The sequence below is a fragment of the Schistocerca americana genome, chromosome 11 (assembly GCF_021461395.2).
Source record: "Schistocerca americana isolate TAMUIC-IGC-003095 chromosome 11, iqSchAmer2.1, whole genome shotgun sequence".
Classification (NCBI taxonomy): domain Eukaryota; kingdom Metazoa; phylum Arthropoda; class Insecta; order Orthoptera; family Acrididae; genus Schistocerca; species Schistocerca americana.
The window spans coordinates 181922151-181940715 of NC_060129.1; the positions used below are offsets into that span (position 1 = coordinate 181922151).

General features: G+C 39.7%; 1 protein-coding gene across 1 annotated transcript in view; it reads right to left on the bottom strand.

Annotated features, from left to right (window-relative positions):
* Positions 1-5324: 5324 nt before the first annotated feature.
* The window catches only part of LOC124554025 (ankyrin repeat domain-containing protein 17-like), a 41956-nt gene continuing 28715 nt past the window's right edge, over positions 5325-18565 (bottom strand). The window contains exon 4 of the mRNA XM_047128051.1: positions 5325-5728. Coding sequence (XP_046984007.1) covers positions 5344-5728 — 385 coding nt within the window. The 3' untranslated portion in view covers positions 5325-5343. The remainder of the gene's footprint in view (positions 5729-18565) is intronic.

Here is an 18565-nt window from a genome sequence, read left to right on the forward strand (position 1 = left end):
TTGTGTTATGTGTGTAGTTTGATGTCTTTCATTTGTTTTGTGTGTGTGTGTGTATTTTGCTAAGTGTGAATGTGTCATTCCTTGCGAGAACGTTTTTTAATTAGATGTAATTTAATTTTATTTAAATAGATGTATAAACACACACACATGAACACACACACACACACACACACACACACACACACACACACACACATATATATATATATATATATATATATATATATATATATATATATATATACATACAAAAATGCTGCTTCTACCTGAGGCCTTGATCAAATGGTTTCAAGGCGTAATGTGAGAAAAACGTGAGATGGATATCGGATGATCTACATTTCCGAAATCTATTCTGATTGGCGATGAGGAGGTCATACTTTTGGAGATACTGTTTCACCATCTATTTTAAGCTATGTCAGATATACGTTTGCTGTCTATTGACAAAGTACACAACAAAAATGAAAAGTTTGAAACTGTGCCTAAATGCTCCCTAAGTGATGGACATTAATCTTATGGCTGTATCAACGTACTGAAGTATGAAAGGTTCATTGTGTGCAACTATTTTTTCTTGCATAGATATATAGCTCATCGTACAGAAAACGTCAGAATAATTCTTCCAAATTTATTGACTGTTACCGTTGGAGATAATATACAATTTCGCTAACAGTGGCTTCATTAGAATTATTCACTTGTTTTGTACACATAAACGAATAATTTTATTCCCTGTGCTTTTGTTATTTTGATTACCACCTCACTGTACCGTGCAGACTGATGTGTGTCACATTTCCTGTACAGCACTCTGAACCAATGTTGTTATTGTATGTTCAAAACTGACAATCCCTCTCCTGCCCGATGTACACCTTAAATTGTTTTGACGATAGTAGTTTGATGGTGAAAAGTAAACAATCTGTAGTTGAAGGATAATAATTGTTTTTATTGTTCGAATGTGCTGTCCTCAATTTCTGACTGTAGTACTGCACCTGCTAACTCCTTCAGTCCTTTCTACTGTAAATAAAATGGATGAAAAATTCATTGAAATCCAGTTGGTTTACATTTTGTTGCAAACAGGATTATACACAAATAAAAAAAAAGGTTTTCCCAGAACTCCTGAAGACGGACGTTGACTGTGGATATTGTATCACAAACACACTCCCTTTGACTGTTCAGAGATGTCACAAAACCCGCCCAAAGATCGAAACAACAATGCCTAAGCAGCGCCTATTAGACACAAGGGCTCCGACAGCTGATCAGTTTCAGTCATTCCACCAGGAAGGAGGTATACAGCTCGTCTTGACTGTAGTTCAACCAGGCCTAGACGGTTCATACAGTGGTTCGATCGTGTCTGCATTGTTACTTTGTGCCAGGAAGAGCTCTCAACAAGGGAAGTGTCCAGGCATCTCGGAGTAAACCAAAGTGATGCTGTTCTGACATGGAGGAGTTAGAGAGAGACAGGAACTGTCGATGACATGCCTCGCTCAGGCCGCCCAAGGGCTACTACTTCAGTGGATGACCGCTACCTACAGATTATGACTTGGAGCAACACTGACAGCAACGCCGCCGTGTTTTCGTGCAGCCGCAGGACGTCGTGTTAGGACTCAAACTGTATGGAATAAGCTGCATGAGGCGCAACTTCACTCCCAACGTCCATGACGAGGCCCATCTTTGCAACCACAACACCATGCAGCGCAGTAGAGATGGGCCCAAAAACATGCCTAATGGACCACTCAGGATTGGCATCACGTTCTCTTCACTGATGAGTGTCGCATATGCCTTCAACCACATAATCGTCAGAGATGTGTTTGGAGGCAACCCGGTGAGGCTGGGCGCCTTATACGCACTGTCCAGTGAGTGCAGCAAGATGGGAGTTCCCTGCTGTTTTGGGGTGGCATTATGTGGGGCCAACGAACGCCGCTGGTGGTCATGGAAGGCGCCATAAGCGCTGTACGATACGTGAATGCCATCCTCCAACCGATAGTGCAACCATATCGGCAGCATATTGGCGAGGCATTCGTCTTCATGGACGACAATTCGCGCCTCCATAGCGCACATCTTTTGAATGACTTCCTTCAGGATAACGACATCGCTCGACTAGAGTGGCCAGCATGTTCTCCAGACATGAATCCTATCGGACTTGCCTGGGATAGATTGAAAAGGGCTGTTTATTGACGACGTTACCCACCAACCACTCATGGATCTACGCCGAATCGCCGTTGAGGAGTGGGACAATCTCGACCAACAGCGCCTCGATGAACTAGTGGGTAGTACGTCACGACGAATACAGACATGTAACAATGCAAGAGGACGTGCTTCTGGGTATTAGAGGTTCGGGTGTGTACAGCGATCTGGACCACCACCTCTGAAAGTCTTGGTGTTGGTGGTACAACATGCAACGTGTGATCATACAATGAAGGCTTTCATGACCGGATGTTTCAGATGTTGAGAATTCTTCTGGGGCGTATGGCCGTGGTCCATGGAACTCTTTTATCCCTGACGTTTCATTCAAGGCTGTGTTCGACATTTTGGAGTCGCTCTGAGCACTATGCGACGTAACTTCTGAGGTCATCAGTCGCCTAGAACTAATAACTAATTAAAACTAACTAACCTAAGGGCATGACACATATTCATGCCAAAGGCAGGATTCGAACCTGCGACTGTAGCGGTCACCCAGTTCCAGACTGAAGCGCCTAGAACCGCACGGCCACACCAGCCGGCACATTTTGGAGTGCTCCTGATTGTGCTGAGTCTTGCCGGGCCTTGGATGAAACGTCAGGGATAGAAGAGTTCCATGGACCATGGCCATACAACCCGAAGAATTCTCAGCAGATGCAGTTTGTGGTTTTCATGAGCAGTAAAAAGGGAGGAAATGTTGTTGATCTCTATTGCAATTTTCTGTACAAGTTCCGTAAGTCTCGGAACCGAGGTGAGGCAAAACATTTTTTGATGTGTGTATTACATTGTCATTATATCGCAGCTTGTAATATAGGGTGTAACTACTGGTTGGTAGTCAGAAGCAAAACTCCGAAAGTCGAGACTGCAGGCTGCAATGATTTGTCGCATATTCTGGAAAACTGCGAAGTTCTATCTATCTGTGTAGACACTATTTAAAATATCATGAGCACCACTGGTTTCTGTTCCTTTGAATTGGAGTAGCATTCAAGTGTTGTGTGATGTGTACACAGATCGTGTACACAAACTGCTAAATCAATTTCACAGTTCCTTTGGGCCATAGTTCGACAGACTGCCGGCTGGGGCAGAGAGGGCGTTGTTGTCCGTGGCGACGCCTGTCCGACCAGAGTCGCTGCATGTCACCCCGCAGACACACTGCTGAAATCACGCCGGGTTGAGGGAACTGCAGTGCAGACGGACAGAACGAAAACGTGGAAAGAGGGAGAAATTGTTTTGACGCCCTGTAATGTGAGAATGAATTTCCACGTTACCTGGTACAATAAATGGTAATAATTCCTGTAACTGCAGCACTGCAGCTGGATATTGTACGATTACAGGTCGTTCTATGATTCTTTTTAGTTAAAAATGAAGTAATAATGGGATTTCAGATGGTAAGCATGTAAGAAGGTCCGAATATTGGTCTCAACGTTAAACTGCAATTAAACGCATTAGCTATCAAATCATTAGTGCTGCAGATAGATGAGTAAATTCAGCTTTTGATCAAAACTAATGAGTTGCGAATACTGATAGTTATGTCACATTGTAATTAAACACCCAAATTATTGCAGCATCTGCACGATACAGACTGAAGTAAATTCGGTCTGATATCCGAGCTGAAGATATATTCTAATCACAGTGCACTTAAAGCAGCAATCTGCTTATGACAAAATTTACAGTGCTGGCACATCACGTGAAACATGCATTAACATGTACTTTTCAGCATCCAAGTGTTGTAAAAAACTGGTACTTATCAGTAACGCAGTTTTTGTCGAGTTTTTTTGAGTTGTGACGAATAGAAGCTTGTCTGTGGTTATCTACATTAGTTGACAGAGCTTTTTTATAGCTATTATTTATAGCTATCCTTTATAGCTGTTGTTGTTGGGTTACCACAGAAGCTATAGAGAGTGATACATGAAGATATACAAATATTTTAGTATGTTATTCTACAAGTGAAACTAAAGAGAAAAGTTCATACAAACATAGGTCTGCAAATGTTAACTTATGGAGTTACGGCTAATAAAAGATTTTGCCTGAAATTTAGCAACTTTGCTAACATGAAGCCATTGAAAAACTGTATAAGGCTAAAGTAAAACACGATTTCCATTTATTTTGTTGTTAGTGATCTGATGAATGTCGCAAATGTGTATCTGCAATAGTTTTCCAGAGAAGCAAAGATGTAATTTCGTAAAATTTTTAATTTATTAACTACTTGGCCCAATTTGTCTTTTAAATTCCAGACAATTGCACAATGATTTCAACAGAAGTTGTAGAGAATTTAATTTTCGAAAAATGATGGTAATAACATTGGCAGAAACTGTATGACCGTGTCAGATAATCTGCTTTTATTAACACCATAGCACTTGTGAATTTATGTTAAACCATAAAAAAACAAATCTTAGTGTTAAGGAAGTCGTACAGTGGATATACAATTTCACAATACATTTACAATAAATGTTCAAAAATGTCTCCACCGAGTTCAATGCATTTAGCTGTACATGTACGAACAGATTTTGTTGCTCGTTTCAGTTTCGCAGGATTGTTCTTAATTTCGTCCATGGCATTCATAGTGTGAGCAAAGTAATGCCTCACATGTATTGACTTTGTCCTCATAAACTGAACAATACAGAAGACTAACTCGTTTCAAGGTTAGAAAAACGACAGAAACAACTCACTAAAGGTTGCCAACAATGACTTGAACGTTTCTACATTCTTAATGGAAAGTAAACAAATTTACTTGTATAATCATATCTTTGCTTCTCTGGATGTTCCGGAATACTACTGCAGATACATGTCTCGGACACGTTTTATTAGATTCATCAGACGAACAGCAACAAAATAAATGGAAATCATGCTTTACTTTAACCTCATACAGTTTTGCGACGGCTTCATACTAGCGAAGTTGCTAAATGTTAGGCAAAATCTTTTATTAGCCGTAACCCTGTAACTAAACATTTGCGGACCTATGTTTATATGAACTTTTTTCTCTGTTTTTACTTGTAGAGTGACATATTAAAATATTTGTCTATCTTCGTGAATTGCACTATAACTGCACAAAGAGGGGTACATGCAATGAATACAAGACTAAATTTTCTGTACTGTTTTTATTTAAGAAAAACATGAAAAAACAATTAGTAAAACTTTATTAATTTTGCTGATAAGTTTGTTGTACTGGTAGTTTCATGTTAGCATCTCTACAATCTCCTGGTGGCCGCACGCCCTGGCGACGTATAGCGGCGTGTCCCCATCTCCATCGCGGGCCTCCTTGTCGGCCCCTGCCTCCAGCAGCCGGGACACCACCTCTGTGTGGCCATACTGTGCGGCCAAGAGCAGAGGCGTGCTCTGCCAGTTGTTTCTGGCGTCCACCTCAGCCCCACTGCGCAGCAGACATATCACAGCCTGCAGACATCCCTTCCGTGCTGCCCAATGAAGGGCAGTGTCCCTGCTGAATATGTCCCTCGCTCTCACATCTGCACCGGCCGTGAGCACCGCCCGCAGCCTGCTGATTGCCCCCTCCTTAGCCGCATCAATCAGCTCCCTGCCCTTCTGCTCTGCGGTAAGGCCCCTGCAAAATACCGAGGAATTCTCACACATTTCTCCAAATACACTCGTCTAATGAAGAAAACTGTCATAGAAGAAGAGCAGTTCCAAAAATGGAGAAACATACTATTTACAAGGAAATTATTTGCTCGAAATAAGACACACACACACACACACACACACACACACACACACACACACACACAGACAACGACACACACACTTTAACTTACGTTCTTATTTCTTTCTTTTATGTGTCTGAAGGCAACAACAAATCTGCAGGTTAGAAGAGTAAATTAGCATTTTAAAATTTTCAATACGGTAGGGTTCGCAGCTGCGATGAATTTTTTGAATGATTTCTTGAAGCCTTCAGCTTCCATCCTATTTATTTCCTGTACGATTGTACAATTTCGGCCTTAAACCATTTTCAAGTATCTAAACCGAAAGTTTCATACAATGGATACATTACTGACACTTATGATTTTGATGTAGCAGCAAGTCATATCTGTAGATATACTAGGCGCATTATATCTTACTTTATGGATGATTTTTTTAGTAATAGATTGTGTCATATACGTCGTTGCTGCTATGACATCATGTTGTGCTGTGTCAAAATGCACGGGTTACGTTCGCCTTTACAACTGATGAACATCCGACCCGATAAATGGCTAATAACACCTGGTCCTTACTATAAATATATGTGTATGATGTATTAAGCGAGACAAAACATGTTATAGGTGATCCGAGGGCGCCGATGAAGAAAAAAAAGAAAAAAAACAAGTGGTGAGCGCATGGGACTTCAAAAAAAAATTGTTCAAATGGCTCGGAGAACTATGGGACTTAACTTCTGAGATCATCAGTCCCCTAGAACTTAGACCTACTTAAACCTAACTAACCTAAGGACATCACACATATCCATGTCCGAGGCAGGATTCGAATCTGCGACCGTAGCGGTCGCGCAGTTCCAGACTGTAGCGCCTAGAAACGGGACTTCAGCGATGCAACATCTCGCCATCGCTGGGGCCAGAGATGCTGCCTGGGCGATGTGCAGCAGCCGGCCGCTGTCGTAGACAAGCGACAGCATCAACGAATAATTAATTGATTGTCAGAAGTTGGTGTGGCGCTGCGTATTTGTTCGTGTAAGTGGTTCCTATTGTATGACGTAAGAAGGTAGTTAGTTCCCGAGCAGACCTCTTACCGACTAAGTTAATATATCGAGGTACGTCTAGGACGGACAGGATACCGACCCATTGCATGGTGTGTTGAGGCACAGCAGTTGGCGTTTAAGGCTTGGGAGAGGGAAAGAAGTTTTGCTGATAGAACCTGTATCTTATTTTTGTGCAGTTCACGGAGCAGCGTGGATACTTTGTCTTTTAGGCCCCTGTTCATATACGTGGCTGTGACGGTAGTTTCCTCTCAATGCTGAACTATGGAATGTACGTAGGCACTGTGTGATTTTATAAATAGTCGCGAATGAGAAACTGGTTTTGGCGAATTTATGTGCTATGGCCATCGATTTATTGTCGTCCTGTGAACAGTTCGGTAGTGAGGAATAGTTTGCTATGATGGATACAGCGTGAGCTGTGTTAGAGAGAAGCAGATTTGCAGTTGATGAGTTTTTGGGAATCGTTGGAACCGATATCCTGTCCGTGGTGTACGATTAGTGGTCGCGTCTCGCTCATAGGTAATTGGGTTGTTAGCTGTTTTGTTGGAGTGGTTTGGTAGTGACTGGTGTGTGTCGAGAAGAGAAAGCCTCGAACACATTTTTGTTGTTGTTGTTTAAATACCATAATCATACAGAAGACCTAGAATTGGCTCGTACAGATTTGAACTGTTTCAATGTAATATGATAGATCGCACCAGTAGTTGAGTTCATAAGCGATGAGGATAAAAGGAACCATTTACAAGCTACAACTAAACGAAAACTTTGTTACTCAAGTGACAAGTGGCCTATTTCAATATAGGGAACTTAGCAGGTCGCGTTTAGCTAACGCCTGGAGAGGCTCGGAATTGTGTTAAATTGTTACTTAGGGTTAAAGAGGCGCTGGCGCCTAGGGTTTTTGTTTAATTTTATTTCATTATTAATGAATTTCCGTTTTTGTGGGGTGTGTTAGTCTTTGCTGACACTCGCTCACTTATGTGAATTAAATTGTATTGAGATACCAAGACCCAATAAATACCAATTTTCTTGGGTTAAAAGAAACCTTTACGTGTGGTCAATTAGTAGCTGTTGTGGTAACTATATTTTGTGAGAAAAGCAAAGGTTTAGTTTCAGAGATATTAATAACGCTTTGCATGACACAATTTTACGATGGTATTTGTAAGTTTTGCCTGATCAAAAAGTTCATTAATTGAGTTGATCCACGCTAAATATACAGAGGATAGATATTCTAAACAGCTAAAATGATTTCATTTACGCAAAGAGTAGCCTAAGTAATTTCAATTAGAATTGAAGTTGTCGAAAGTTATCATAGACAAGTCAGCGATTATACTAATAGCAAAGATTGGTAACTCTGTGGAATACGTTACGTCGTATTATTTACATAGGAACACTGGACTAAACAGAAAGAGATTTAATGGTAGCTTCAATTATTTTAATCCTTATAGATATCTTTGAGAGCAACTTAAATTCGATTGGTCGTAACACGACCATATATTGTAGGTAAATACTATAAGTAATTAAAAGATTACGAGACTGTTCCTGAGATAGTGTGCTGCGTTGTGAGAATTTTGTTGTGTGTGAGAACAATTGCAAGCTAGAGGTAACATTTAGTTTGACATAATGTAAATAGTTATTGTATTTAAAGTGGTTGGTGTTTTGTTTTGTCCGATAGTACGATAACGGAAGTTGTTATCGAAATCTGCATGTCTCTTAACTGCTGCTAGATATTGTTCGTCAGTGTCATTGGAATGTTTTAGCGTGTCTATTCGTGGTTTAATAGTGTCACTGTACGATTACGACGTTGTGTATAGTATAAGTGCTGTTTATTATCAAAACATTTGAGTCTGTCGTCTCGTCAATGTTTATGATTGCTGCAGTATTAATTATCCGAGCGTTGATCTGTCTTCATTCGTCTTTTGAGAGAGCAACTACGGTATGAGCTAGACTCCGAGTACTTGCCAGGCGTTCCTCTACGACTAGAATCTTCTGAAAAATAATAGCGATCCACAGACATAACATCGACTGTAAAATTAGAACTGTACTAAATTTCTGCTGTAGTGGTCGATTGGTTCGCTCAAGCAATTTTGCGCGGCAGGAAGCCATACATCAGTGGCATAGCGACGTTAGTACAGTACGATCCGTTGTCGTTGTGAGTTCAATCTGGAGTACCGCCAGTTGGCTCGTTACAATGTTTTGCTCATCAGTTAGTTTGAGGTGTTCACGCTATTTTAGGAACACGTTAATTTCGATCAGTTTACTGGACCCTCATTGATCTCAGTACTATTTCATTAGAATACTGTGATAAATGCGATATGTAAGATCTTTGTGCCAACTGTTCAAAAATGACGTGCTCCTACAATAACAGAACAAATAATTGCAAGTTATTTTAAAGAAATTACATACAGTAATATTTACACTAATGATGAACGATAATTAAATATAACAGAACAAAAAACATATGCAGGTTAAGTAGCAAGTTTCTGTAAACTAATTATAATCTTCCTAGGGATAATTACGTTACGTATAAGAGATGTGCAACAACTGCTCGAAATTAACGTGCTCCTAAAATAGCGTGAACACCTCGAACTAATTTATAAGCATAACATGATGTCATGTGAGCAACGACGTATATGACATAATCTATTTCTAAAAAATCTTCCATAACTAAGTTATGATGCGCCTAGTATATCTACAAATATGACTTGTTCCTACATCAAAATCGCAAGTGTCACTAATGTATCCAATGTATGAAACTTCACTTTTAGATACTTGAAAATGGCCTAAGGCCGAAATTGTACAGTCGTACAGGAAATAAACAAAATGGCAGCTGAAGGGTCCTATAAATCATTCAAAAAATTAGCATTTCATACACTTCTCTAGATTACCATTTGGACTACTGCTCTGACTAAATCTTAGCTTCTTGAACAAACTGTGGACCTCTCGCTGATGATGTGTGTGCTGAGAAATGCACTTTGTCAATTATACCAGTGTGTGACAGCCTCACTGCATGAGCAAAGCAGACAAGCCTGCTACAAACTGTGTGTAGCTTTTGCTCAAGAGTAAAAGGTAACAAAATCTTTTATAAACTAAAGACATTACAGAACAAATTCATTCTGTTATTCTGCCAAGTGAGACATTACAACTGATAAACCTAATAGCCACCAATCGGTCTCACTCAAAAACACTCACACACACACACGCGCGCACACATACATACACTTTTTCTGAAAATATAATGTACAAATAGGGCTGTTAATGATGCTGTTTCAATGAAAAGCTTTCTTTTCATATACACCAGTCAGATTCAGTGTTCTGTCATTTCTATGAAAATGCTTCTTGTTGTTGTTGTTGTGGTCTTCAGTCCTGAGACTGGTTTGATGCAGCTCTCCATGCTACTCTATCCTGTGCAAGCTTCTTCATCTCCCAGTATCTACTGCAACCTACATCCTTCTGAATCTGCTTAGTGTATTCATCTCTTGGTCTCCCTCTACGATTTTTACCCTCCACACTGCCCTCCAATGCTAAATTTGTGATCCCTTGATGCCTCAAAACGTGTCCTACCAACCGATCCCTTCTTCTAGTCAAGTTGTGCCACAAACTCCTCTTCTCCCCAATCCTATTCAATACCTCCTCATTAGTTACGTGATCTACCCACCTTATCTTCAGCATTCTTCTGTAGCACCACATTTCGAAAGCTTCTATTCTCTTCTTGTTCAAACTAGTTATCGTCCATGTTTCACTTCCATACATGGCTACACTCCATACAAATACTTTCAGAAACGACTTCCTGACACTTAAATCTATACTCGATGTTAACAAATTCCTCTTCTTGAGAAACGCTTTCCTTGCCATTGCCAGTCTACATTTTATATCCTCTCTACTTCGACCATCATCGGTTATTTTACTCCCTAAATAGCAAAACTCCTTTACTACTTTAAGTGTCTCATTTCCCAATCTAATACCCTCAGCATCACCCGACTTAATTTGACTACATTCCATTATCCTCGTTTTGCTTTTGTTGATGTTCATCTTATATCCTCCCTTCAAGACACCATCCATTCGGTTCAACTGCTCTTCCAAGTCCTTTGCTGTCTCTGACAGAATTACAATGTCATCGGCGAACCTCAAAGTTTTTATTTCTTCTCCATGAATTTTAGTACCTACTCCGAATCTTTCATTTGTTTCCTTTACTGATAGCTCAATATACAGATTGAATAACATTGGGGAGAGGCTACAACCCTGTCTTACTCCTTTCCCAACCACTGCTTCCCTTTCATGCCCCTCGACTCTTATAACTGCCATCTGGTTTCTGTACAAACTGTAAATAGCCTTTCGCTCCCTGTATTTTACCCCTGCCACCTTCAGAATTTGAAAGAGAGTATTCCAGTTAACATTGTCAAAAGTTTTCTCTAAGTCTACAAATGCTAGAAACGTAGGTTTGCCTTTTCTTAATCTTTCTTCTAAGATAAGTCGTAAGGTCAGTATTGCCTCACGTGTTCCAACATTTCTACGGAATCCAAACTGATCTTCCTCGAGGTCGGCTTCTACCAGTTTTTCCATTCGTCTGTAAAGAATTCGCGTTAGTATTTCGCAGCTGTGACTTATTAAACTGATAGTTCGGTAATTTTCACATCTGTCAACACCTGCTTTCTTTGGGATTGGAATTATTATATTCTTCTTGAAGTCTGAGGGTATTTCGCCTGTCTCATACATCGTGCTCACCAGATGGTAGAGTTTTGTCATGACTGGCTCTCCCGAGGCCATCAGTAGTTCAAATGGAATGTTGTCTACTCCCGGGGCCTTGTTTCGACTCAGGTCTTTCAGTGCTCTGTCAAACTCTTCACGCAGTATCTTATCTCCCATTTCGTCTTCATCTACATCCTCTTCCATTTCCATAATATTGTCCTCAAGTACATCGCCCTTGTATAAACCCTCTATATACTCCTTCCACCTTTCTGCCTTCCCTTCTTTGCTTAGAACTGGGTTGCCATCTGAGCTCTTTATATTCATACAATTGGTTCTCTTCTCTCCAAAGGTCTCTTTAATTTTCCTGTAGGCAGTATCTATCTTACCCCTAGTGAGACAAGCCTCTACATCCTTACATTTGTCCTCTAGCCATCCCTGCTTAGCCATTTTGCACTTCCTGTCGATATCATTTTTGAGACGTCTGTATTCCTTTTTGCCTGCTTCATTTACTGCATTTTTGTATTTTCTTCTTTCATCAATTAAATTCAATATTTCTTCTGTTACCCAAGGATTTCTATTAGCCCTCGTCTTTTTACCTACTTGATCCTCTGCTGCCTTCACTACTTCATCCCTCAGAGCTACCCATTCTTCTTTTACTGTATTTCTTTCCCCCATTCCTGTCAATTGTTCCCTTATGCTCTCCCTGAAACTCTCTACAACCTCTGGTTCTTTCAGTTTATCCAGGTCCCATCTCCTTAAATTCCCACCTTTTTGCAGTTTCTTCAGTTTCAATCTGCAGTTCATAACCAATAGATTGTGGTCAGAATACACATCTGCCCCAGGAAATGTCTTACAATTTAAAACCTGGTTCCTAAATCTCTGTCTTACCATTATATAATCTATCTGATACCTACTAGTATCTCCAGGATTCTTCCAGGTATACAACCTTCTTTTATGATTCTTGAACCAAGTGTTGGCTATGATTAAATTATGCTCTGTGCAAAATTCTACAAGGCGGCTTCCTCTTTCATTCCTTCCCCCCAATCCATATTCACCTACTATGTTTCCTTCTCTCCCTTTTCCTACTGACGAATTCCAGTCACCCATGACTATTAAATTTTCGTCTCCTTTCACTACCTGAATAATTTCTTTTATCTCGTCATACATTTCATCTATTTCTTCATCATCTGCAGAGGTAGTTGGCATATAAACTTGTACTACTGTAGTAGGCATGGGCTTTGTGTCTATCTTGGCCACAATAATGCGTTTCACTATGCTGTTTGTAGTAGCTAACCCGCACTCCTATTTTTTTATTCATTATTAAACCTACTCCTGCATTACCCCTATTTGATTTTGTATTTATAACCCTGTAATCACCTGACCAAAAGTCTTGTTCCTCCTGCCACCGAACTTCACTAATTCCCACTATATCTAACTTTAACCTATCCATTTCCCTTTTTAAATTTTCTAACCTACCTTCCCGATTAAGGGATCTGACATTCCACGCTCCGATCCGTAGGACGCCAGTTTTCTTTCTCCTGATAACGACGTCCTCCTGAGTAGTCCCCACCCGGAGATCCGAATGGGGGACTATTTTACCTCCGGAATATTTTACCCAAGAGGACGCCATCATCATTTAATCATACAGTAGAGCTGCATGTCCTCGGGAAAAATTACGGCTGTAGTTTCCCCTTGCTTTCAGCCGTTCGCAGTACCAGCAGAGCAAGGCCGTTTTGGTTAATGTTACAAGGCCAGATCAGTCAATCATCCAGACTGTTGCCCCTGCAACTACTGAAAAGGCTGCTGCCCCTCTTCAGGAACCACATGTTTGTCTGGCCTCTCAACAGATACCCCTCCGTTGTGGTTGCACCTACGGAACGGCCATCTGTATCGCTGAGGCACGCAAGCCTCCCCACCAGCGGCAAGGTCCATGGTTCATGGGGGAAAATGCTTCTTAGTCTTTCCTATTTAATGACGAGACAGGTAATTTCTCCTGGGATCAATAGTTCTTTGCTGTTTTGCACTTACCATCAATCTAATGTTTTAGAAGTTTCTGATTCCCTATAGACGCTTTAATTCTCTACATTTTTATGTTTGCTTCTTTCTTCAAATCCATTACCTTTTTTGCTAACCAAAGATTGTGTCTGTACTGTGTCATTTTGTCTACCTTCAGATGACTTTACTGTTTCCTTTCTTAAGGCTACTCATTTCAGTTCTGTTTTATTCCTTTCTTCCGTTTCAGGCAATAATTTCCAAATAATCTTTATGAAACCTTCAACAGACTCCGGTCCTTTTAAATAATTCAGGACTTAGGTCATTAATTTCCTAGTTTTCTGAAGTTTCGCCATTTTTAATATGTAGTTCATGAACTATAAATTAAGTTCAAACTGCATATCTGTCCCTGGAAACAATTTCCAGTTCATAACACTGCTTTCGAAATCTTTGACTTACTATTATGTCATAATGTGAAATCTCCTGGTTTCTCCATATGTCTTTTACGTTTAGAATCTCGTTTCCTTATTTTTAAACCAAATCTTAACAATGATAAAGTTGTATTGTGCAAAAAAATATTTTACTCTTTTCTTGCCTGAACTGTTTACTATGAACTTCCATACTAGGTAAATCCAGACAATTACCTTGATAAAAGACTTGTCAACATTTAAATTTATATTTGTTGTTAATAAATTACTCTTTCTGGGAAATGCTTTTCCTTCTACCGCCACTTCGCATTTTATAACCTCCCTACTTCAGCTGTCGATGGTTATTTTCTTAAGCAAATAGTACTAATGATCATAAGAGCAAAATGTGACACCTAAATTACACCTGAAGCCAGCATAAATATTCTGAAATATGTATATCCATTTGATGCTGGTTTCAGTTAATATTATTAATTGGGTATAATTGTGACATCAGAATTTGTGGTGCAATCATTGGAGAGTTCGTGAAGAGTTAATCTTAACATTTTAAGCGTTTAAGAACGTATGAGCGTGTACACAGTGTGTAATGAGATAGTAAATCAAATACTGACTTTTTTGATGTGGTTATCCAATAGATCATTGGTTCAATATGGATGCCTGTCACATGTACATTTTCAGTGAAATAAATAAACATGAACATTATTTTGTGCATTTAACGAGCCTGAGATACTACACAGCTCTTTTTCAAGAGCTAGCGAACCTAGACTAGTGTGTGGAAACAAATTTATAGCCGAATAACTCTCAAGACATCGCAATTTATGGATTTGAATACTGCAGCTACTTTGTCTGGTTTTCCTTTATTACGCCACATTGCTCTTTACCCTACATCAGAGATCAAATTTGTGGTACATACTGAGGAATGTAAGCATTAGTAGAGGAAGCTTAAGTCAGCCTGCTATGCCCCATGCTTTCATGCACAGACCTAAAGGCTACACCACTTCAGTTTCTTCTTTTCTGTTCACAATACTCATGTTGAGTATCTTACTGTCATTCATTTGATTCCACAACTCCCTACCCTGTCCGTTATTTAGGTTTTGCAACGCTTTCTCCAACACATTGTCTCCATTGTGTGGAGCTTTCCTTTTGTTTCCTGTGACAGGATTCACAATTCTGCCATAAATAGCACAGCAATTTCCACAAAGCTTATCTAAATCGCTTTTTTGTAACATTGGTGATTTTGGCATTTTCTGACTACTAAATTTTTGTAGTGATTGCCAACATTATGAGAAAATTGTGGGTATCTAAGATGATGTCAGGCTATCACTTACGTAGTTTGTCACCATCTACAAAGCCTGGGACGCTTCCATTATTTGGGTTGATTCAAGAAATGTGCAGTAAACACGTTTTGTAGCCTGCATACAATGTACTCCTGTTCTAATATGCTGTTTGCTGTCCTCATCAGGCAGGCTGTACAGCAACATCAAGGGAATTTTAAGGCATGTTGAAATGATTGTACCAGATCGATATTGTGTAGAAGAAAGTGTAACATACCATCAAGGGAGAAAAATTAGAGTCTTTCCAAGCATGGGTACCACTCCACAAAATCCTTTTGCGTAAATATAAGAAACTGCTTTGAGGGTGACATGTGCAATACTTTTGCTACCAGCTTCTGTAGCCTGCACAGGAACGTTGACAATAATGTGTGACAGATGATGCCTCAAAGGAAGGCAATCCAGACTATCTTTTATTGCTGGTCGAGTTGTGAAAGCTGTGAATCAATACCGGTATGCAGAACTGTCTGTCATTTACCGGACACTTCTAAAGTGTGTTTGAGAACTTTCATTGAGCGTACCATACAATGTTAAAATTATATTTTGTGACAGAATAACATACGCCTATCAGTAAAATTGCTCATACAAAATCTTTTGTGCCATTAATTACATCTTAAGTAAACAAAACCTAAGTGAGCAGTTTGCTTACATAGGGAGAACAATGGACCCATTGTTCCTGAGGATACGCAGTCCCACTACTCAAGAGAACTGTAAGCAGTTCTTAAAGCACAGCTATGCAGGTACAAACCTGATATATTCCCCAATCTACGATAGAAAAGATTGTGGAACCCTATGTAGATTAACTCCTTAACTGTGGACGATTTTCCGATTTTTCCATCCAAAGGAGTGGAAAATTTTAGTAGATAATGAGAATGATTATAATTATAGTAATTTAACAAGAAAATCAAAAACTTACTTTGAGTTGATTCTTAACTGACATTGAGAGTAAATATAGTGGGTAAACTGAAAGTCGCGTTCAACGTTATAAAAGCAGAACAAACATACTGATAAATATTCTGAGTCTTGTATATCTCAAAGCAAGGTCCCACACACAAGCTCGGGAATGAAACTGCTGCCACTTGAAGGTATATGTGTGGTATGTGAGTGGGACTGTATACCGTGAAAACCGAGGCACCTGCGGTTTCAGACGATAAAATAGCAGTTCCAAAGCGCAGACAGAGCCGAAATTACACCCGACGCGATATTCGCAGGTCTCGCGAAATTCCCCAGAAACAGCTGAAAGGAAAAGTCCACGTCGGCCGCAGCTGGAGGGTTGAGGTACAGAGGTGTTATTGCACCACGTTATCAGAGTCTTCATCCACTTTCCATTATAAGTTCTTTTACTGAATCTCTGAACGAAATGAGTTATCACATTTTGTCACATTGATTCATGTAAATCAATTCCTCAGACTCCAAGATGTTACTGCCAACCAATAGTTGGTCTTCACTGAAACAGATGGTTCATGCAGAGAATTCTAGTTGTCTGAGTGTGGCAGTCCTTCCTGAATATACCCAAGACGGCGCACAGAATTCAACTATTCTTCAGGTATTTAAATGTATTTTCCTGACATAGAAGCAAACAAGTTCAGTCCAGTTACTGGAAAATTTCAGGTCGCAGCCGCACCAAACAGGAAAATTTTCTGTTGTACACAAGAGATTTTGTCAGAACATTTCAGATATCGGGGCATTATGTCGGCTATGCTTTATGTACGCTATGTTTTAGCGAATCCATACTTTCAAATATGCACGAAATGCACTGAGACCTATAATAGTGTACACCTAACTCCATGTGCACACTTAAAGTAAAAAGGAGGGAAAACACACACACACACACACACACACACACACACACACACACACACACACACACAAGCTGCACCAACTGTAGAGTGTGAGTGTATACTAATATTTCATGCTGCTTTCTATAGTAGCATTATAAATACTCCTGTCAAGCAAACATAGGCTTCCTGAACTGATTGTCTGCCTCATGGCGCCAATATATGTACTAAGAAATAAGAAAGTGTCACTTGTGTCAGAAAACCTCTCTTTACTCATCCTAGCAGAGAATATCTGTATTCTCATACGGCAAACTGTGTGCCACAAGAGTTTAATAATAAAATGTGGCAACTTCTCTACAAAGGAAAAATCAAATAAAAACAATATTGTTTTCCAATTCTGACAAGATAGATGTTACAGTTTAAAATAAGTCCATGCAAAGAGACGAAAAATTAATGATCTAATAAACACTTTATATAGGTATTTAAAAATAATCTTAACATGCTGATAATTTATATGAAAAGCTACCTATTGCATCCTATCGAATGGCAAGGTAGAAAACGTGAGTTTTGAACAACTCCACTGTTTTCAACAGCCTGCAAGTTGTTTTGAATCCCACAGTGCTTTACTAGGTGTGGCCATGGTGGAAGTGGTGGGCCTTTGCCTCCCTCTGGTGAGTTGACTGGTTCACACAGACCCACAATCTGACATGGAATAGTAGCAATGCTGATGTTTCATCTCGAAATGGACAGACGTTAGAACTTGCAAGGACTGTGTGTCTGAATCAATCCCTGATGTGTGGAATCCGAAACTTTACCAAGGAGTAACCAAGCTGCTTCATGCACAGTATGTGTCTATCCTTCAAACTGTTGTAACGGCAATGCACTGGTAGGGTTCAGTGACGTTTTAGTCACTTACTTTACCATGTACTCTCATCACTAAAGTGCATATTTTCTTGAACCTGCTCGTTAATTAGCAACTGTTTCTCTCCACACCACTCCCTGTTGAAGTACTCTTTGCCCCATTCCGACACATGTTTAGGATGGCAAAGTTACTGGAAGTCTACACTCCGTATCCTGGGACATACGTATAAGCACTTCATTGCTTAAGTAATTTTTAACTGTTCAGACGATAATCACAAGATGCAGAGGTATACTTAGTTAACGCCTGGAGACCGGGTTAGATTACACCTAGATTATAGGACAATGAATAGAGGCTCCACAATTAGATATTGTATTGTAACATGTAATATCCAGAAACATCTAAGTGTAAATAAGTGGGATACTGAAGTGCCAAGGAATTTGACATGCTATTTAAATTATCTGACATTGTAGATAAAGCAATAACGAAGAACACATTAGGCAGTTAATTTCAGCATGAGTGGATTTCTTAAATAAAAAACGAACCACAGAAGTTAAATAGGCAGCTGAATAAAGCGAACTCTGAAGAAATATTGGCGAACGGAAAGAACACTTGAATTGATTGACGAA